This window comes from Nyctereutes procyonoides, unplaced genomic scaffold, assembly GCF_905146905.1.
Source record: "Nyctereutes procyonoides isolate TBG_1078 unplaced genomic scaffold, NYPRO_anot_genome, whole genome shotgun sequence".
Taxonomy (NCBI): Eukaryota; Metazoa; Chordata; class Mammalia; order Carnivora; family Canidae; genus Nyctereutes; species Nyctereutes procyonoides.
In genome coordinates this window covers 25131223-25152296 of record NW_026575132.1, presented here as the reverse complement: position 1 = coordinate 25152296, position 21074 = coordinate 25131223, and the positions used below count along the sequence as shown (strand labels likewise).

At 63.0% G+C, this 21074-nt stretch overlaps 2 protein-coding genes across 3 annotated transcripts; both read right to left on the bottom strand.

The window, feature by feature from the left end:
- Positions 1-472: 472 nt before the first annotated feature.
- On the bottom strand, positions 473-6427 carry CTDSP1 (CTD small phosphatase 1). Of its 2 annotated transcripts, none has more exons than XM_055345668.1 (7): positions 5929-6427; positions 4450-4598; positions 3908-4012; positions 3736-3792; positions 3062-3154; positions 2761-2946; positions 473-2198 (listed from the first exon to the last, which is right to left on the bottom strand). In XM_055345668.1, the coding sequence occupies exons 1-7, from the start codon at positions 5993-5995 to the stop codon at positions 2070-2072; spliced, it is 786 nt and encodes a 261-aa protein (XP_055201643.1). In that variant the 5' UTR covers positions 5996-6427; the 3' UTR covers positions 473-2069. The 2 variants fall into 2 exon arrangements, with proteins under 2 accessions (XP_055201643.1, XP_055201644.1); XM_055345669.1 differs by having other exon boundaries at positions 3908-4009.
- A 3794-nt stretch (positions 6428-10221) lies between these two features.
- Positions 10222-19479, bottom strand: SLC11A1 (solute carrier family 11 member 1). Its single transcript, XM_055345710.1, has 15 exons — positions 19221-19479; positions 18297-18430; positions 17402-17524; positions 16987-17106; positions 16095-16201; positions 15591-15661; positions 15188-15255; positions 14911-15066; positions 14074-14232; positions 12878-12967; positions 12659-12778; positions 12074-12223; positions 11561-11634; positions 11014-11167; positions 10222-10843 (listed from the first exon to the last, which is right to left on the bottom strand). The coding sequence occupies exons 1-15, from the start codon at positions 19225-19227 to the stop codon at positions 10733-10735; spliced, it is 1644 nt and encodes a 547-aa protein (XP_055201685.1). The 5' UTR covers positions 19228-19479; the 3' UTR covers positions 10222-10732.
- Positions 19480-21074: the final 1595 nt, after the last annotated feature.

The window sequence follows — 21074 nt, the reverse complement described above, 5'->3', positions numbered from 1 at the left end:
AGGAAGTGCTGCCAGGGCCGGAGGGGCGGGGGCAGGAAGTGGGCCGGAGGCTCGTGCAGGGGCGCGGCCGGGAGGGGCCCGAGGCGGCCGGGGGCGGGGGCAGCGCGGGGCTGGCGGGGGCAGCGCGGGGCTGGCGGGGGCAGGCGCCCGCCCGCCGCCTCCGGGACACCGGGACGCTCCGCGGCCGAACTGGGCTTCCCAGGAGCCTCCCCCCACCCCCCGCCTGCAAATACCTGGCAGGGGCCCCCTGGGGGCGCGGCCGCCCTGCAGCCCCCCCCCGCCCTCCGCCTGGGGGGGGCCTCTGCACTTGCGGGGCGGACCCCGAGGCCGGGAGGGGCGCACGCGGCCCCACGTCGCCCTCGGAGACCTGAAGCCCCGGGACCTAGGGCGGCTGCTCCCTCCCGCCCGCCCCTCGGGGAAGGACACACAAGCGCTCCCCCCAGCGTGCCCCCTAATGACCACAGAGGCAGGATGGGGTTCTGGCTTTCTCTTTAGTTCCCGTCATACCGTGGGGCACTCAGTCACAGAGAAGGCACTTCTACGGGAAGGTCACCGATTCCGGCCAACCTTGTCCTCCCTCCCGCCCGCCCCCAGTTCTCTGAGGTGGAGGGGCAAGGAGATCTCCGTTTGACATCCCCCTTGGCACTGGTACGTGGGTCCCCTTAACCGTTAGGCCGTGGGCAGAGCCCAAGGCCTTGATCTCCAAACTCAGCATTTGGGGAACGGGTTCCAGATACAGAAGTCAGAGCTGGAAGGCAGGAGGTCTTGGGAGCTGCCCCCAGCCAGCAGGGGGTGAGGCAGGGGACGGAGTCGACAGGGGTGGGTTGGCACAGTGGAGGGGGGCCAGCTTGGCCAGGCTTCCTGGAGACCCCCAAACCCCACAAGAAGGGTCCCACCTCCTACAGCTCCTCTAAAGGCACCGGTGAATGGAGTGGGTGGGGGAGGCACCGATGGGGTGCAGAGACCCCCCCACACACACTCAGCTGGTGGGCCTAGCACAGTGCTGGGCACAGAGAAGGTGCTGATGTGTTTTGAATTAATGAATAAATTGGAGCAAAGAGGGTGTGAGGAATAGAAGACAGGGCCTGGGGCCCCTTGGCCCAGCCTGTTTCATTCAGAAAATAGCAGTTTAAAAAATGTAAAAATCCTTTCCCTCCCTCCCCGCAATTTATGGGTCTAGAAAAGGGGTGAAGGGGGGGGTGTCTCTACCCCGGCTCTTCCCTCTCCCCTTTCCCTAAACATCTATATACACATATACATATTTATATGGCACCACAAAGGGGTCCTGCCTCTGCCCCCACGAGGAGCTGGGGAGCCAAGCCCCAAGGGCCTTGGGGGTGGTCAAGGCAGATGTGAGGGGTCAGGGCTTGGTGTGGGGAGCAGCCTTTGGCAGCTGATGAGCCTAGAGAGGCTGGACTCTGGTCCCAGAGGACACACCCGGTTCCCTTCACAAGTGGTAACAGATTTTCTCCCCTCCCTGCCCTGGAGGCAGAGATGGGGGGGCTCTATCGATCCCAAGGGAGGAGGTGGGGAGACTGCGTCCTCTCCCACCAGCCTAGACTGCAGCCACTTGGAGACTGTTCCAGGCAAGAGCCCACTGACTGCGGCCCTGGGAACCCAGGGCAGGGACAGGGGCTCTACGCAAGGCACTTGGGTGTCCACCATTCCCAGGCTGGGGGGCCCCCCGAGGTGCAGGGCAGCAGGAAGCCTGCCCCTCCCCCAAGTAGAACCAGAAAGGGCCAAGGGGCCCAATTTGGCAGCAAAGAAACATGGCAGCAAAGAGAGAAGACAAAAGGGGGAAGCGGCACACAGGACCCCACAGGACCCCACAGGTCCCCCAAGGAGGAGGTTCTAAGGCACTAAGGCACAGACACAGGGGCCCAGAGGCTCATCAGCCTCCGTGTGGCCGGCTGTCCCCTTCGCAGCCAGGCTGGACAGTTGGGGAGGGCCCACTTCCCCGTGACGCTGAGGTGGCGGCCGTAGTGGCCGCTCAGGATTCTTCAGGAAAAGTCCACGGGTGAGGGGTGTGGGCGTCGGTCAGGGGCAGGTCCTGGCCCCCGGGCACCTCACTAGCTGCCGGGCCGTGGCTGCCTGAGCACTGAGTACACGTCATCCACTCGGCTGAGCTGCTCAAAGAAAGGCAGGAGGTCGTGGAGCTCAGTGTCACTCATGTTGTCAAACCAGGAGGCCACCGGTACCTGGGCAGATGGATGCAGGCCCGTGAGGAGGGCGGGTGGCTCTGGGCGCAGGATGCCCAGGCCAGCCCTGAGCACCCCTGCCTGGTGGGCCACCTGCCCCACTCCCGGGAAGCCCCATACCCATGACTTTCAACCATTTTGACGGCAGCCCACAGTAAGTCACGTTTATGCACAATAAAGCCAGAGTTTTATGAAATGACACTTAACCCTTCTGTATGCAAAGCACACTGATGTTTTCTATTCTATTTGGTTTTTTTAAACCTCCAACTAGGACCCGCCGAATTATTTCTGTGACCCACTAAATAGGTCACAATTGGCAGGCTGGGCCCCCTCTTCACACAAGCAAGTGGATCGAATGATCAAGAAGGTATGAAAAGCAGCAGCGGTGGGTAGATTAAGCGAGCGGGTGGCAGGCACAGGTCACCCAGGGCAGGGAGGAGGACCAGGAGGGCACCAGGCCCCGGACACCACCCAGCATGGCAGTGGGGAAGCCAAGGGGGCCCCCGTGGCCGGACCCTCACCTTGGTTCTCGGCCCCCAACCCGGTCCTGCCCGGCACTCACGGCGTTGTCTGGATGGAAGACATAGGAGGCGGGCGAGTTGTCGAGGATGAGCACCCGCCGCAGGTCTCGGCCCAGCCGGCTCAGGTCCTTGACGTAGTTCCCTCGGTGGAAGACGCAGGACTCGCGAAACAGCCGCGCCCGGAAGGCCCCCCACTTGTCCAGCAGATCGGCCACTGGATCTGCATACTGCGGAGTGGGACATGCATCACCCGGGGCCCAAGGGGACCCAGGGGTCCATCCGGCAGGTGCGGAAAGGCCAGCGGCCCCAGGAACCCTTGGGGGGCGGGGGTGGGGGGCTCACCTTGGCAAGGCTGGCGGTGAACAGCACACACTCAAAGAGCTCGCCCATTCGCTGCAGGAACTCATCCACGTGGGGCCTCTTCAGCACGTAGACCTAGGGGGTGCGCAGGTGAGGGGCCTGCAGGCCCAGGGCCCGCGGGGAGGGGCGGGGCGGGGCGGCAGAGGAGCACAGGCCGGGACTGGTCCCAGGGCCAGCGGGGGACTCCAACTGTCCTTCCAGAAGAGGATTCAAAACGACCTCCAAAGTCTAGCTTCAGGTCCTACTCATGGGGGAGCACTAATTCCCAGTCCTTCCCCTCCCCCCACCACCACCTTAGCCAAATGTAGGGGCCTGGGGGCAGCCCCCTCGCCCCAAGGCTGCAGGGCGCCGGCCCCCGAGCCAAGTAATGGAGAACAGGCTGGACAGCACACAACCTATCCTGAATTACTTGAACTGGGTCCCGGGCAAGGTGGGGCAAGGGGGCGCCGAGGAGGAACCCCACTCCCTGCAGGCCTTGGAGGTGGGCCAAGTCCCTGAGGGACCTCGTGACCTGGGGCAAGTCTTATACCTTCTGGGGCCCTTGTTTTCCGCATCTACCAAAGTCCCACCTGGGGTTCTCAGGACTGATGAGAGGAGCCTGGGGTCTGGAAGGCAGATGCCAAGCCCGCCGCCTCCCCCCCCCACCAGCCCCTCACCTGGTGGACCACCCCATCAATCTCCACAGGGATGATGAAGTCGGCGTTGTTCACAGGCTGTGGGGGGGGAAAAGGAGCTGCTGGGGCGGGGCCCGCAGAGACCACCCACCCCCAAGTCCAGGGCAGGCCCTCTCCGAGACCCCAAGGCTGCGGGCTGCTGGGCAGGGCCCACCTTGAAGGAGCTGTGCACCAGGGTCTCGTCCAGGTCGATGACCACACAGATCTTGTCCGCGTCCTGGGCCTTGGCCTCTGGGAGCAGGTACTGGACTGGGGTCTGCTGCAGGGATGGGCGAGGTAGTTGGGGGCACCTCCCGCAAGGCCCGGTCACTTCTCCCTCCCCCAGCCCTCTACCTGGGGAGACACCACCCCCTTCCCAGCTCTGCCCCTGCCAACTGGAGCCTGGGGCAGGCCACTTGGCTCCGGGCCTCACTTCCCCACCTGGGAAACCAAGGGAGAGAAAGGCTTTCATCTTATGGGGGAAATCCAGAGGCCCCTTGGTTGAGGGGCCCTCACTTGGGTGGCAGTCTTGGGGCATTCAGAGCCAGGCTGGGAAGGCCTGGAGGGCCGGTCTAGGGCTTTGGGAGGGGGAAGGGTTCACCTTCTTCCATATCCTACAGGGCCTGCAAATGGGTCATGAAAAGACCCTTCCTCTAAACCTCCTCCAGGCTGAGCCCCGGTGCTCGGCCCTACAGCTCCCACCTGGCCATCACCCACCTTGGGGACAGCTCCGTTCTCCTCCACCAGCAGTGGGGCCCCACTGTGCGCAGGCAGGGCCTCCCCATCGTCCCGGCAGACGCAGCAGAAAAGCGAATGGAGGATGCCCCGACTCCGGGGCTTCTGAGAAGCTGCTGACTTCTGGTCACCTGAAGCAGGGAGACCCAACGTGGGGGTGTCACGCATATGTGCCCAGGTGTGAAACCCTGCGCTGAGAGGGTCTGGCCGTGCCTCCTCCGTCCAGAGAGATACACCGCCATGGCCTCAGACCCTCCTGGCAGCCTTGACTCCAGGCCACCCGTCGAGTCCCCACAAAACCTCCCAGCGTAGGCACAAAGGCACCCTGGAAGGGGCCCACGGAGAGTGCCTTCTCTTTTCCTCCCAGCCTTCATCGCTGCTGAGGGATGAACCCCACTGGGGACACCCACCTGGACGCGCACAACCCCTGCTCGGTGGGGCCCCTACCCAGGAGGGCTGGGGCCTGGGGCCCCGCCGTCCACTCCCGCGCTCCTCCCACCCTTTCCGCCCACGTGGGTCCAAAGTCCTGAGCAAGGCTGGGCCCAGAGGCCGGGAGTGGGGGCCCCTGCCAGTGTCCCTCAGCCATCTGCCGGCCCCGCCTCCCCCGCCCTCGCCCCGCCCAGACCTCCGACCTAGAGCCCGGCATCCGCCGCCTGATTGACGGGCCCACCCCTCCACCGCCCCTCTCCCGGGCCCCTGCCTTCGCGCGGAGCTAGGCCCCGGGCTCGAGCGGGGCGGACCCGGAGGGGCTTCCCGGCCTCTGGGGTCCGCCCCGGGCCGCGGAGGGGCAGACCCCCAGCCGAGCCCTCCAGCCCCGGGGGCTCGGCCGAGGCGGGCGGCACCGCTTACCGGGTCAGGGCGCGTGTGCACGGGCGCGGCGCCCGCGGGGCCTGCAGCCGGGCCGGGTGCTCAGCCCCACGCGCGAGGCTCCCCGCGGGCGCGCCTGCGACCCTTGAAGGGCTGCCCCAGTCCCGGGCCTCCGAGGGGCTCAGCGCTTCCACGCGTGACGCGGAAGTTTGTTGGGATCGTAGCTGAGTGTTGGCGGGAGATCCTCCCAGCCCTACCCCGCCCGCTGTCACCTCGGCGCCCCCTCCGGCGACCCAGCCGGACCGCGGCCCGGGGCGGAGCCTCAGCGGGTGGCCCGAAGGCGCCCTCTTCAGCCCCCCCCACCTCCCAGCCTCATTGGCGCCAATGGGGGGAGGGGGCGACTGTCGGGCCCGGCGCAGTGCCAGCCCGGGAGACCCGGAAGGAGCCCACGCTCTACCCCTGCCTCAGTTTCCCCACCTCGAGTACTCGGGACGCCAGCGGCTGCAGGCCCCGCCCCGCGTCTCTGAGCCTCGGGAGTTCAGACTGGGTCCCCGCTCGCTCGCGGGCGGGCAGCGGAGCGGCCCCGGCAGGTCTCGGCCCCCTCCTCCGCCCACGCCGCCGCCGCGCTGCAGCCCCTCCGCGCAGCCCCAGTACCTTTGCCCCGTAGCGGGCCCCGCGCCTCCTCCTTGGTGATCTGAGTAATGACGGCCGAGCTGTCCATGGGGCCGGGCGCGCTCCGCTCCGGCCGGACTCTGGCCCGGGCGCCCGGCCTCCCCCCCGGCTCGGGCCGGAATCGGGGCGCGGGGGGGAGGGGAGGGGTGGGAGGGAGGGATCCCCGCGAGCTTCGGAGGGGAGGGGAGCCAGGTTCTAAGGGGGAGGGGGAGGGAGGGGGCGCGGAGGAAACTTTGTTACAACATGGAGTTTCCTCCCCGCGAGGCGGATGCAAACATGGAACCCGGGCGCTGTTTCAAGGCTCCCCCTTAAAAGGGCAACGGCTTCGGCGTGACCTGGACTGGGCCGCGGCTTTCATCACCGCTGGGGCCGGCGCGGCTGGGCTCTGCTGGCGGGGAGGCGGGCCCGGCCGGGTTCCTGCCGCGCTCCAGGGGGCGTCGCCTCGCTTCCTGCCGCCCGCCCGCGGGGCCGAGCCTCTGCGGCTGCGTGGCAGGACCGGCACCCGGCCCGCGGTTGCAGCCCGCCAGGGGCCCGGGGCCGGGGGCCGGGGGCCGGGACCGCCCCGCCCGCCGCGAGCGCCCGCGCCGGGGTAGAGCCCGAGGGCGGCGCGACTCCACCTCCGCGCCCGCGGGGGCCCGGCACTAGCGGCTCCTCGGCGTCCCCGTCTGGGGACCGGGAATAACGCTGTCTGGGCTGCGAAATGGGTCTTCGGTGGTCGCGGGCGCCACCGGGCAGGAAAGCCCCGAGCCCGGAAGGCTGGCTGCCGGCTCCAACAGGCTGCGCAGAGCCGAGCTTTTGGCCGGACAGTGGCGGTCAACACCCCCCAACCTTTCGGGGCCAGGTGACCCGGATCTGCAGGGCGCGAGAATGACGACCCCTGCCCCCGAGTGCCCCCTGCGGACCTCGCGCAGTTGCCCCACCTGGCGCCCCGCGCGTCTGCGCCCACGGCCGGGCACCAGGCTCCCCTGTGCCGCAGGGCCGTCGTGTGCGCTGTTCCCTCTGCCTGCGAAGGCGCTTCCAGCCCCTTTGCGGAGCCAAATCGCACTGCCCTCGACGACAAGCCACCTTCTCCGAGGGGCCCTCCTAGACCCTCCCTCTGCCCCCCACGCCGGCCACTCGGTAATCATCCGGGCGGAGGGTCCCGCGGGGGCCGCACGCAGGGGGCGCTGAGTCCCTGCGGGCCCCGTTCCTGACGGGGGGGGTTGGGGGGTCCACACACATCAGCTCTTGGTACGATGTTGAGCACCCGCCCCCTCGGGGCGCGGGGCCACGGCTGGAGCGCGGCCCGCACTTCCACGCGGACCCTTCCCGGGGGAGGCTCCCGTGTGACGCGCCGCGCGGTCGGCGGGGTCGCCTCTGCTTTGTGTCTCGGCTCCACCGAGTTCTCCCCCGTGTCCTTACTACGCTGGCTTCTCGGCTTAAACACGAAGCCTGACGCCGGGGCCTGGCGGACACGCCTCGGCACTTCCTTCCCCTTGGGGCCTCGGTGGCGGGCGGAGCGGGCGCGTCCTGTCCCGTCCCGCCGCCTGGTGCAAGCGCGGCGCACGTCCTCCGGGCCCCGGGCGGGCGGGCAGGGCAGGGGAGGGGCGGGCAGGGGAGGGGCCGGAGAGGCCCGTGCGGGGCGGCCGGACGAGAGCGGCGCCGGCCCGAAGGCGCGCCAGCTTTGTGCCCGGCGACGGGGCAGAGGGGAGGCGGCCCGGGGCTGGGACTTCCCCTCCTCCCCCTCCCTATCCGCCCCTCCCCGCCCAGCGCCCGCGCGGGAGCCCCGCGGCCTCCTCCGGCCCCCCCTTCCCCCGGCGCCCCCACCGCCGCCAGCGTTGCGTTTAGTGGTGATCGTCGCAACGTGTGGCGAGCGCTTGTCTGTGTCCTGCTTTGGCCGCGCCCCCCATCTCGTTCACTCCTCAGAACCACCCCCCTGCTTCTCCCCATTTTACAGATAAGGAAACCGAGCTCTGAGAAGTGAAGGACGTGACCCAGCCTTCTGGGCGAGGGTAGAGGTGTCCTTCGGGCCACCAAGCCGAGACCCCTCCCCTTGGGCTTGAGCCCCGGGCCGGGCCAGGTGTCAGCTTTATCTCTGGTGGCCAGCTCGCACTGACCCCAAAAGAAAACGTGTGGTGAGGACCCAGTGAACTCCCGGCCTCGCCCCCGCTTGAGCAGGGCGGCTCAGCGTCCTCTACTTTCGTTTCTCCGGCTCTGGAGGCTGGACCCTGGACGCCTGTCCCCTTCCTCCGGAGTCAGAAATGGAAGGAATGCACAGGGCACCGGGCAGGGGCGCTGCCCACCCCGGCCCATGGCCCCAGACCTCCCATCCCTAACACTGGCCCCCTCCCAGGCCTCTTCCCCTGGGAGACTTTCCCAGGCTCCCAGGCCTTCCAGGTGGACTCCCCCCCCCCCCAGGGGTGGTTAGCAGTGAGGCACCCTGCACTGCAGGGTCTGGGGGGATCCTAGGACACAGAGGGGTGTGTGTGCTGTAGGGTCTGGGAGTTCTTTGGGCTTCTCCCTGGGGAGGGTGGTGTCCACACTGCACTGCTGCCCCCTAACTGCTAGGCCCCAGCAGCTGGATGTTACCTTACCCTCATTTATTTTTCTCCTGGCACCCCAGGAGGAATCAGAGGGGCTGTGGCTCCAGAAACACCAGGGCTCCACTGCTTCTGACTAGCCCCTGTGGACAAGTGTCCCCCTTCAGCACCTCAGCTTCCTCATCTACCAAATGGGGTTGGTGAGGGTCCAACCCTGGCAAGTGAAGGGGGGGTGGTCAGCGCCGAAAGGGACAGTGGCCTCCACAGGCCCTTGGGGAGAATCCTGGTGCTAGGCCCCTTCCTGACCAGGGGGGACCAGAGCTACTGGTCTGCCGGGCAGGGGACTGACCTTGACCTGACCTCATCCCTAACCCTTGCCCAGGCCCAGGGTAGCCCCGTGGCTGACCCTTTGGTCCCCTCACTTCCTTGCCTGCACGTTCTCAGTGCTAGGCTTAACTACTCAGATGACCAGCCTGCTCCTTCCTCTGGGGCCCCCTGTCCTGCTCACAGGACCCAAGAACTCCCCCACAAGGCTGCAAGTCTGTTTTGCACACACCTGCTTCCCCCTCCCCCCCTCCTGGCAGGTTCATTCTCCCCTGGCTGCTCCCCCTCCCCCATTCAGCTTTCAAAATCCTGCTCAGGAGTTACCGGCTCTGGCCCTGGCCTCACTCCTTTCCAGGGGTGCCTGACAGGCACTTGGGTGGTTCTGTCCTCCCACCCTAGGCCCATTTGCTGTCACTCACTAGCCGTCTCCCCCTACTGGAGTGTGAGCTCCTCCAGGGCTGACGCCTTCAATGGGGACTTTGCTTCCTTCCCCCACGTCTAGCACAAGGATGGCACCCCGTGAATAATGAACTGACCAGAGAAGGGTGTGCAGGGGTTCGGCAGGGGACCCCCAGGAAGCTGGAGAGGAGCACGGACGAAGCCTCCTTCTCCATTCCCAGGCCCCCATCCATCCCCCTCTTCCGCGAGCGTGGGTCCCACCTTCTCCAGAGCCAAGCCCAGAGACGAGGATACAGCGGCCTTCTGGCTCAGGTACCGCACCCTCGCCCACCCCTCTCTGGTTGGGGCAGAGCCTGTCCCATCCCGTCCCTCCTTAAGGGCCCCACTCGCATCGTTGCCCTTTTAAGAAAGAGGAAATTCTTCTCATAAACAAGCGCCCCAACCTGAGCGCGGAGCTTGCCCCGCCAGATCCCCGGGCACTTGGGGGTGCTCCAGGCACAAAGCCCGCCCCAGCCTCAACCCAGGGCAACGCCTAGGGGCCCCTTCTCGCCACCGCTCTCCGCGGCTCCCGGGCTGGGGTCCGAGGGACCCGAAGAGCCTTGGAGGAGGGACTTGGGGGAGCCTAGAAACAGCCCAGGGAGCGTCAGTAAAGTGCAACCTCTGCACCGAGCGAAGGGGTGCCGGGCGGCTCCCAGCGGCCGAAGGGGTTCCCCGCCCACCTCCCCCGCCCCCCACACCCCGCCTCGCCGGGCGGATTCCGAGGCCCCAGGGCGCGAGGCGCCAGCGCCCGCCTCCTCCTCCTCTTTGGCCGGGAGGGGTGAGGCCGCGGCGGGGAGCGAGGGCGCTCGGGACCATCCCTGCCCCTAGGGGGAGCTGGGAGTCAGCGCCGAGGGAGCATTAAGTGCGCCGCGTGGGAGTCCCGGCCGCCCGCACCCCTGGGGAGATGGCAAATGAATTGCGCCTCCGAGGCACGGACTCTTGGGTTCCGCGACCTGGCGCCCGAAGAGGGGGCAACGGCGCCTCCGTTTTACTGCCTGGAGAGCGGGTTGCGGGTGGAACCGAAAGTCTGAGGCTTAAACCAGCTTGATAGGAACCTTCGAGCACAGCACTTCTAATGGTTCAAGGATGTCGCGCTTTCCCAGCTTCTGCTCTCCTGCTCTTCTTTTGGACAAGAGAAGTGAACTAGCATTTATTGAGCACTCATCAGCATTCATTCGCCCCCAACTGGGTCCATCGGTCAGGTCGCTCCCATAGGGGTCCAATAAATATTTTTGGAATTACTATCACTTTTAAGTCTCAAAATGTCAGGCACTGTGTTAAAATGCTTTATGTCCATTGCACAGTTGGTGTTGTCCCCATTCTACAGGTGAGGACACCGAGACTGGAGATTAATCACTCGCTGGAGCTCGGAAGCTGCAGGTCCTGATGGTACCCAGCTTGGGCTGCCTTCAAAACTCCCACTTGGTCTTGCTGTCTCCACACTCACCCCAGCAGGCCAGTCTGCCCCACTCATTCCACCCCCTAGCGGGGCACTGCGTGGGAGTTCACCCAGAGATCTTCCCTTTCTCCTCCACATCAGGAAGCCCATACAGGAAGTGTTGATGGGAGCTGTGGGCCAGAAGGGTGACTCCATGGGCAATGAAACAGGTCCAGACCTGAGGGAGGGGAGGCAGTGAGGCCCAGGGAGAGCAAGACCTCCCAGAAACCCCGAGCATTCCCTTCCCCCAATGCTCTCCATGAGCATTCCCTTCCCCCAATGCTCTCCATCCGTTGCCTCCTTTCCTTGCCTCCCCCACCCTCTAGGCACTCTCTGGCCCTACAGTACCAGATAGGTGGTGAGGCCCAGGTAGACTATAGCCAGAAGGGCTACGAGGATGAAGTAGGCAGGGTGTGGGAGGCTGGGCAGGTAGATGACCACGAAGTAGAGGTTGATGGTGCAGACCAGGGCCATGATGAAGGATGTGATGGCCTTGCTCAGCCTGGGAGACAAGGAGGGAGGCTCAGGTCTGCACCTCCCCCTTCTCCCCACTGCCCCGAGCTCCCCCCCAAAGAGTGAGGGGATACACAAAGCCACTTTTTCTGCGCTGTGGGACCTGGAGCACACCCCTTGCTCCCTTCTGCCCCCCCCCCTCCGGCCCTCCATGCCCCACACTGGCAGGATTTGGCAAGAGCAGAATTTGAGATGAGACAGTGAGGAGCTCAGGCTCTAGATCCCAGTCCTAGTTCCCCACACTTGATAGTTGTGTGGCCCTTGCACACGTTGCTTAACCTCTATGAGCGTAACTGGATAGTAATGGCAATTCCTACCTCTGGGTGGTTGTGAGGATCAAATGCAGACTTGGATGTCCAGTGCTTGGGACGGGAGTACTCACCGGCCATTGGCAAACTCCTGCATGAGGGCTGGCATGCTGGTGAACGTAAGGATAGGCAGCACCGCAAAGGGAAGCTGGGGAGAAGTAGGGGGACGCAGCTGAGGAACCCTGCCCTCAGAATACAGCAGGGAAGGGAGGAGGGGAGCAGGGCTCCAGTCATCCTCTGCCTGTGTGCCCTGGGCAAGTCTCCTAACCACTCAGGGCCTCGGTTTCCCCAGCTCTACGCCCTCCAAAGATGTGAGGCTTCGAAGCAGGAGAAAGCCTTGCGGGGCTCTCTGGTCCCAGCCTGCCTGAGTTTGAATCCCAGCTCTGCCACTGGTCGCTTAACTGTGTTCATCAGTTTTCCAATCTGCCCAGTGGGGACAGTGGTGGGTCATGTGGAACTTGCGAGAGCATTAGAGGCAAGGTGGGCTTAGACCAGTGTTAAGGGTGGGGGGCAGGCTCCACATGGGGGACACCTGCAGTTTCTGCTTAGCTCTGCAGGGGCAAGGGTGCTAGGGACCCCAGGCTCACCAGCAGGCTCTGCAGCACGTTTAGCAGGTCGTTGAGACCTGACAGGTCTTTCAGGTCCCTGAAGACTGCCACGAGCACGGTGGGCAGGATGGCGCAGGAGCGAGTGAGGAGCACACGCGCGAAGCGTGACCACCGCAGCCGCAGGAAGCCCTGGGGGGTGGGGTGGGCACTTTCGTGGTAGGTTGCAGGCCTGAGGAGGCCAGAGGAGGGATCCTCCAGCATCCCTCAGCCCATCTCACACACTGGGGGGGGCTCTGTCTTTCCGTCTCTGAAATGGGGCAGCTCTGACCCTAGTGGCAGACAGCACGGATGAGGAGCAAAGGGGGGCGAGGGGGGATCCCGGCTGTACTCCCGCAGCGGAATGCTTGCGACTAGAACTTGTGGGATGAAGGCTGCTACTGGAGCTGGGTCTGGGCCTTGGGCCGATCGCCTCATCTCCCGGCATCTGCCTTCTCATCTATGCAGCGGGGCTTCCAGCAGCGCCCTGTGGGCCGCCCTAGGAGCAGGGAGGCTGGCGGCTGAGCCCCCAGGGGTGCTCCCGTGACCTGGGGCTCCTAGGCCCTCCGCGGCCGCCCCAGACCCCACCTCCATCACAAACTGTCCCGCGTAGGTGCCGGTCATGGTGGAGCTCTGTCCCGCCGCCAGGAGGCCCACGGCCCAGATGTAGAGCGCCGCGGGCCCGAAGACGCAGCCCAGCATCACGCCCTGCGGGACGGGACGGGGCGGGCGGGGTCAGGACTGGCCCCGCCCCGAGTGGGCGTGGCCCGAGCCCGCGGGGCCGCCCCGCCCCCCGCGCCCGCTTACTCCCTGGTAGATGTCCACCTCCACCGTCAGGTTGTTCCTGGGGAAGATCTTGGCGTAGTCGTGGAGGCTGCTGTTGGCGCAGACGTTGAACTGCGGGCACCGGGTGGGGGGGGAGGGAAGGGTGGGCTCTCAGAAACCCAGCCCCCAGGCCTCGGCCGGGGGCCCAGCCCGGTGACCCGCGGTGAACCGGCCGGTACGGTCTGCTCGACTAACCAGTGTGTGTCCTCCGTAACGTGAATTGGCCGCCAACGGCTCAGATTGGGGAAGAATTCCCGCGGGAACCGGGTCTCCAGTGTTCCGCGGGGTTTGTCAGGGCCTGGCATTACCCCAGACACAGCTGGCCGGCAGGGACTCAGGCTGCCCCACGGCCTCCTCTCCCTTCACCGGCCCCACTTAACCACAGCTCCCAGACCCGCCTGGTCTTTAGGGCCGCACAGCAAGGCAGTGGCAGCGCCTGTGGCCCCCGAGGCTTGGCCAGTCCTCCCCGCCGCAGTGCTCAGCATCCAGGAAGCACCCACCCCTGGCTGGCAGTTGTTAGAGCCCCGTGACAGACACCTGCTCAGAAAGGAGGCAGGCGGGGGGGGGGGGGGGGTCCCAAACCCCAGGGGGCCAGGGAGCAGCTTTGCAACCTTGACCGCTGTATCCCCAGGGTCCAGGCACTGCCTGACCCAGAACACATACTGGGTAAATCTTGGCTGAATGAGTGATGGTTTGTTTATCTGCTAACAGTGAAGATTATCAGGAGAGCGGACTCAGGGAAGAAAAGGGCAGCCTGCACATCCCCAACTGTGCGCTCTGGCTCAGGCAGGCAGGCACCTGCTCCCAGAATGCCCTCTGCGAGGTTTGCTGGACAAATCCTGGCCCCCTTTCAAGATACAGCTGGAATGCTAGGTCCTCCAAGACTCCGCTCCTCCCTCCCAGTCACCTCTGGGTGTCTGTGCCTTGCAGCCCCCGGGGTAGGTCTGACTCCCTAGGAGCCTGCGGGGGTATGGAGGCAGCCAAGACTCCCCAGCAGAGTGGGGAAGGGGTCTCAGCCAGAGGCCAGGTCACACACACCCTCCCCTACCAGGGCCAGATCTGCAGGACAGACATCAAAGGGCTTAGATGTGCTGCCAGGGGGCTCCCACAGAGCCTGTAGAGCGTGGGGGGGGGGTGCGAGGGGGGCAGCTGTGGCTGTGTGGGGATGTGGGTCTCACCGCAGCCTCATTGGTTTGCTGGTAGAAGGCCTGCCCGAACACCGCTACAACAAAGAGATTGATGAAGAAGGAGACAGACAGGGCGATGCTGGCCTCAATCAGGAAGTACATGTTGGCTTCTCGGATGTCCGGCCGGCGGGACCGGTCTATCTCTCGAGACTATGAAGGTCAGAGGGGGGGAAAGAGCCAACGTTCCTCAGAGCTCCCTCACAGTTTTCTACCCTCACACTTCCCCCTATGTTTTCTTCAGACCCCAGTTCTTTCTAAAGCCCTCTCCGTGGTGCTTTGGGACCGGCCTTGGTCAGCTGACCCTCCTCCTGTCCCCCCCCCCCCCCCCCCCGTGAGTGCCCAGTTAATTTCAGAAATTAACTGCCTCAGGGCCCTTGCACTTGCCATCCGCCCTGCTTGGAATATCTTCTCCCCTGATCTTCCTTCCCATCTTTCATGTCTCAAAGCTTACCCCCTTGGGCCTTTCCTGGCTTCCTTTTCTAAAGGAGCTTCTGCTTAGTCATTCTCTATCATACTTGTGTTTCCTTCCTTCAAAGCACCTTTCACAATCTATAATTCTTTCCTTTACCTGTTTACTTGCTCATGGTCTGTCTCCTCCTCTAGAATACAAGCCCTAGAAAGGCGGATGACCTGTCTGCCCTTGTCATCACTGACCCCCCCTCCCAGCACACAGTAGCCGCTCTCTTGCTACATGTTGAATAAATAGAGAATGATTCACTTCCCGCCTAAAATCAGGAAGGCAGGAGCCAACCGGGCGGGGCGCCCGGTTTGGAGGTGGGAGGGGGGCGGGGCAAGGGCATCTCGCCCTCCCCTTCGGTCCCTGCTCACCTTGACCAGGGCCGAGTGCAGGTAGATGTTGTGGGGCATGATGATGGCGCCGACGATGCCCACGGCCTGTAGCAGCTCCGGCCGGCCGCAGCCGGGGCACGAGGGCAGGAGCAGGCCCTGGAGAAGCGCTACCTGGGCGGGACGTGCCACCACGTACTGTAGGGGAGAGGCCTCGTCAGGCTGGGGGGGGGGCACCCCGCCCCTGGCCGCTAGGGGGCCCTCTACGGGCACAGAGGAACCAACACGGTGCGGGGTGTTGCCAGCCTGGGCCTCCCACCTCGTAGCCGAAGGTCAAGGCCATAATTGTAATAAGGATTCCGAAAAAGGCTTCCAGCTTCCGCAACCCTAGGGGGAAGCAAAAAGGGCACAGTAGCAACAACAAAAATTGTAGCACGAGCCGCTGTTAGTGGCCAATATCTCTAGCGCTTTGTGCCCGGCTCGGTGCTGAGCGCTGAACATGTATTCCTGCGTGGATCCTGGCCACAGCCCCAGCATCTGTGCTAGGAGCATCCCCGTGGTGTAGACGAAGAAACAGAAGCCCAAGGAACTTGCTTAAGCCCGCGCAGCCAGAGCCAGGGGACCCGGAGCCTTGCTCTCCCTCTCTGGTTCCAGCAGAGTGTGGTTTTTAGGTTCACTGGCTCCCCCAACCCAGGGCCCTCCGAGGTGAGGGGCACACCCACCATAGTTGTCAAGGAAGAGGAAGAAGAAGGTGTCCACGATGGTGATGAGGACGCCACCCCAGAGTGGGATTCTGAAACCGGAGGGACGAGGGTCAGCCCAGCCTGGGCCAGGGATCCCGGACTCTCACCCTGGGGCGTTGGGGGGGTGGGGTGGACGACACTGTGGAGTCTGGCCTCCTGGGAGCAGGGACCCAAGTAGCCCCAGGCAGCCAATGGAGAGGGGCGCTGGACGTGGGGAAATGGCACAAAACACTAGGAAGGGCCAAGCAGGTGGGGGGGCATGACCCCCGAGGCCCCGCGCTGGGGGCTGCAGTCCTGAAGCCTGTGTGGCCACTTGCATCTCTGTGACTTTCCACAAGTCACTCTACAATTTCAGCATGTCTCAGATGCTCGCCACCGGCAACACAGCACGGCAGCTCTAAGTGGGAGGAGCCTGCAGGGTGAAAGGGACTGGGAGGTACAGGGGCCTGGACGCCAGCGCCGCCGGGGCCCCTGGGGCAGTACCGGCCGGCCGACAGCAGGCTGAACGCGATGGCCGTGCCGATGACCTCCTGCATGTCCGAGCCCACGATGGCTAGCTCGATGGTCAGCCAGAGGAGGGTGCGGGGCACCTGCGGGGAGGAGGTCACCCTTCACCAAAGCTGGCCCACTTGTCCTTGCTACTTGTTGGTGCCTGATGGCTTTCCATATCCGGCACTCCCCTGCTGGGCTGGAGGCCTGCAAACTACGTGTGCCGGCCTCGCCAGCTGGCTCCCACTTGGGGTTTGTAGGAAACAATTAAGGGAGATTGAAAGGCGGGGAAATGTCATTTTCCCCCCTACTTCTAGTGGTGTTTCTGGCAGTGGTGCCAGCAAGGGCACCAGGCAGCCTGGGCTCCCGCCGTACTGGTGGCGGTTTGGACGGTGGTGGCCATGCTTCCAGAAACTTGGCAGCAGATGATGGCTCTTGGGCTGCTGCCCAGCAGCTTTCTGATCTCCGAGTAACATCCCTTCCCTGGCTCCCCCAGCTCTTCCAGCACCTTTGTGACCTCATCCCTGCATGAAACACCTTTGAAGTCCTTTGTGGCATGGTTTCCGTTTTCCTGCTGGACGCTGACAGCAGCCGAGTCGCCAGTGTCCACCCCAGCCAATGACCATCCCAAGCCAATGCCTACCCATGCTGCACCTTGGGCAAGTCACTTCCCCGGGTTTTAACATCCCCTCCTATAAAATGAGCAGGTAACTAACATCCCTCATGGTCTGTGACTGGTAGTTTGAGCCTCAGTCTTCCCATCTATCAAATGGACTTGAGCTGCCCAACTTGAGATGGTGTATTTATTTGATCGTGGAAGCTGTACATGGCTGTTTGGGGTGTGGGGGGGCCTGTGAGTGCTCCCTGTGCAGGCCCCCGAGCTCACCTTAGGGTAGTAGAGATGACAGATCTCACCCAAGTCCTTGCCTGTCACCACACCCAGCCGGGCAGCCAGGCGCTGGCAGAGCAAGCCCAGCACCGTGGCCCATAGCAGCACCCAGAGCAGCTGTGAGAAGGCAAGGGAGGCCTTCAGTGGGAGGTGGGGGTGCGGCCTGACACCCCAGGCTGCTCCCGTGCTCTCTGATCGAGGACGCCCCTTGGGGAGAGAGTAGGGGAGCCAGAGCGAGACCAGCAACCCCCATGCACCCCGCACCCTGGTAGGGCAGCCCTGGGGACCCGTTTCTGGCCCATTTGAACCTGACGCCTGCTCCCCTCAACCCCAGCCATGTGGCCCACCCTGGGGAAATGTGGCAAGCTGGGGGGTCTCCTCCGCCCTCCCCGTGGTGCCCCCACTCAATCACTTTGAATCCAGCCACGGCGCCAGCCTGAAGATCCGACTCGATGTTTCCTGGGTCCAGGAAAGCGATGCTCATGAGGAAGCCAGGCCCGGTGAAGGCCCACAGCTTCCTCAGGCTGAATGTGCCCTGTGGGTGGGAGTGAAGCGAGGAGGTGCTGGGTGCAGGGCTGGGAGCAGTGGGCCTTGGCGCGCTCCCCGCTGCAGCCCTATGGGCTCCTCAGCCCAGGCTGGCCAGCCCTGCCCTTGTTCCCCAGGCCCTGAGCTGCCACCCCTAGGGGTTGGTGGAGGGCTGGGGGGGGGGGGGGGGGGGGGGGGGGGGGGGGGAAGCAGCAGGATTTGCTGAGTCATAGTGGATCCGTCTGCTTTCTGGATCTATCCAATTTGGCAACCTGCCTGCACCTGACTAGTTGGCCTCAAGCTTGCCCTGACTCAGCAGATCCTCAGAGCCCAAAGGGGGTCTTTCCTGGGGTCAAGTTCCCCTGGTCCTGGTCGTCCTTCCCCAGTCCCTTCTCAGGCCACAGTCTCTCCTCTCTGGAGTCCGCTGAGCCTAGGGTCTCCCCCCATCCCATTCCGAGACTTGGCCTGGCCCCAAATCCTCGAGGCTCCAACCTGAACTCGCCCCAGGGCCCTTTCTGTCTATAAGAAAGCTGGGGTTCATTCAGAAAGCCACATGATAATTTTTAGACAAAAAATAAGCCTCCCCCCCCACCCCGCACCCCGCTGCCCCAGCTAAGAACTAAAGTCAGAAGCAGGGAAGGGCAGGTGCCGCTGTCAGTTACTGCTGCTCAGACCTGGAAGGGACTGGCCATGGTCTTCAGGAGACCTCTTGCCCCCGCCTGTGAGAGCCCACAGCATCCTATCAATCCTGAAGGACTCCAGGAGGTTTCCAGCATTCCTACCGGTTCTGTGTCCGGGATGGGGATCTTCTCACTCAGGTAGGTTGTTCTGAGAGGTTCTTGCTGTGGCTCTGAGCTGGGTGGGTGGGAGATGGAGCCATAGTTGGGCCTGCTTAGACTTTGGGGGTCCTTGTCACCTGCAAAGGGCCCCAATGAGGCTTGGTTAGTGACTGGTTCCTTTCTGGTGGCCCAGGGCGAAAGCCATCTGTTCTCTCCTACAGCCTTCTGGCCAAGTGGGGAAATTAAGGCTCACATGAACAGGGCCCCTTGACTCCCATCTTGGGCCTATTACCTCCACCCTTCAAACGAATGTTTCAAGATATTTATTTATTTATGAGATAATGAGAGAGAGAGAGAGAGAGAGAGAGAGAGAGAGAGAGAGAGAGAGCATGAGGAGGGATAGAGGGAGAGGAAGGGGAGAGAATCTCAAGCAGACTCCGCATTCAGCACCCAGTCTGGGGCTCAGTCTCACAGTCTTGAGATCATGACCTGAGCTGAAATCAAGAGTCGACGCTTCCCCAACTGAGCCCCCCAGGCGCCCTGACCGACCAAATGTCTCAGAAGATGTGTAGAAATAGAGCTTCTTGAGTTACTCTCCTTCCATGTGGGCACAGAGATTCCCAAATCCAGAGCTCTCCCGCTACAAAGGCTGCAGAGGGGGACACTGGGCTCTGAGGGGCGCATGCTGATGCCAGTGTGCCAGCCCCGTGGCCTCGCTCTTGCTCCTGCATGAGCCAGGTAAGTTCCAAACATACAAAGAGGATGCTATGCCCTTGGGGATGCAAGGAGCCCAGGCCCAGGCTGGTGTCCAGAATTTGGGTCAAGACAGGACACCCACGGGGGTTTCGGGGGCCCCTTTGCCTCCCTGACTCTCCCCGCCTCCCGCCACCCCCGCTCCCAGACTCTGACCCTGGAGGGACTACTCACCTGTCATGAGGACGGCAAGCTCCGGCACCGTCTGCGTGTGAGTAGGATGCTGGCAGCTACTCAGCACATGCTTCCCCTCTGAGTGCCGGTGCGTGGCAGCGGGAAAGCTCACGCCCTCCTAGCCTTCCTCAGCTGATCTCAGCTGTCCTCATATACATTGTGAAACACTTTCCAAAGGCAGAAGTGGCCAGCTCTGGCGGAAGAGTCTAGTTGACCAAAATGCAGGAACTTTCGTTCCCCTCCTGGCCTGGGGCCCACAACACTTTTGGCCTCCTGCCAGGCGCCGTATATTCTGTGTCTCCCAAGCCAGCTCTGATTTCAAGACATTTCCTGCTACTTGGGCGTTCATGTCCAGATCACATGGCTGTCCCCCCCACCCCACCCCACACAAGCAGTCAGGCCCTTCACTTCAGTCTGGAGTTCCTGGCAATGGGAGTCCTGATGGCTACCAAGCCTCAGTTTCCCCTTGAGTGCCTCAGAGGGGAAGATCATCAGGCAGTGCCACAGGGACGTGTATTGATGACTCGGGCCAGAGAGAGCCTCAGAAGAACGTGGCGCTGGAATTCTGGTCCCGATCCTGCCACTGACTCACTTAAGATTGTCACCAGGCCAGCCCTTTCTCTAAACTTGTTTCTTCTGTTACATGAAGGGCTCAGACTAGCTGAGAGGTTAAAACTAGATGCCCAAGAAGGCCAAGCAGGTAAGATAACCTACAAGACAGGTAGGGAGTACGAAAAACAGTGCTGGTGGTTCAGTGTTAAATGAGAAATGGTGCTGAGCCTCATTGTTGGGGGTGGGGGGGCGGCGGGTAACAGAGAGTGGTGGTGACTGTAGCAACACAAGGGACACTGCCTGAACAGGGCAGTGCCTCCAGAGTTCTAGTCAATTGTCATGGGGGAAGGTGTGTCCACTGTCACCACATCTTCGGATTTGTCAAGAATATTGGAAGGTTTTGAGTTTTATGCAACATATGCTTTTTGAATCATAGGCTAAAAACATTGAAAATACTGTGTAATCTAAACAAAAGATTCCTTTAGGCTGGCTTCCACTTGAGGGTTATAATCTAAGCTCTGGATGAATGGGGGGGGGGGGGTGGCGGGTAAGACTCTCCAGGTCCCGACTGCTTCTCCTTGCCTGTAGTGTGCCTTACCTCCCTTAGGGCCTTCTCCTTCCCGTGCCCACTCCTGTCCTCTCTCCTGTGGCTTTCTTTTCCTGCCAAGAAAATTCAAAACCAATCTTTGGGGGTTCCAGCTCCAAGGTCTGAGATCTCAGGATCCAGAGAAAACAGGGCCAACCTCTCAGGCCCAGACCTGAACTAGGACATGATGGATCCCCATGTTGACTCAAACACTTTAGCCAAAGCTTGGGAGTCGGGTGGGAGGCTTTGGCAACCAATTTCCTGGCTCCTCAAGGATGGGGGAGGTTGGAGGGGCTGGAGAGGTGGGGGTATGGGAGAAAGAGTGAATGATAGGTCATTCATAGTGGAGAGAGGAACGTCATGGTTTGTCACTGTGCAATCCTATTGCTCAATGAGCTGCACAGTCTCAAATTTCCCAATCACTATCTGGGCTTGTAGGGGATGGCTGGGGTTGGGGCTGGGGTAGGATGTTGTGATGGTTACTTTTTATTGTCAACTTGACAGGGTCACAGTGTGCACTGACACTTGGTCAGATATTCAGGGTGTGTCGGCGAGGGTATTTCTGGAGGAGATTAACTTTGGAATCCACAGGCTGAGTAAAGCAGATTTCTCTTCCCAGTGAGGGTGGGCCTCATCCAACCCACTGAATGGAACGAAGGGCTGAGTAAGGCAGTGTTCACTCTCTCTGCCTGTGTTTGAACTGAGAACTTCTCTTG

What these genes read in the sequence shown, in the direction of transcription:
- CTDSP1 (XM_055345668.1), bottom strand. Translation starts at nt 5,995, where the DNA reads ATGGACAGCTCGGCCGTCATTACTCAGATCACCAAGGAGGAGGCGCGG. An exon ending in TCACCGCCAGCCTTGCCAAG is followed by an intron (nt 2,947 to 3,061) that starts GTGAGCCCCCCA and finishes CCCACTCCGCAG; the next exon opens with TATGCAGATCCAGTGGCCGA. An exon ending in TCTTCCATCCAGACAACGCC is followed by an intron (nt 2,199 to 2,760) that starts GTGAGTGCCGGG and finishes CCATCTGCCCAG; the next exon opens with GTACCGGTGGCCTCCTGGTT.
- SLC11A1 (XM_055345710.1), bottom strand. An exon ending in CCATCCCGGACACAGAACCG is followed by an intron (nt 17,525 to 18,296) that starts GTAGGAATGCTG and finishes TCCCACCCACAG; the next exon opens with GGCACATTCAGCCTGAGGAA. An exon ending in CCTCTTCCTTGACAACTATG is followed by an intron (nt 15,256 to 15,590) that starts GTGGGTGTGCCC and finishes GCTTCCCCCTAG; the next exon opens with GGTTGCGGAAGCTGGAAGCC.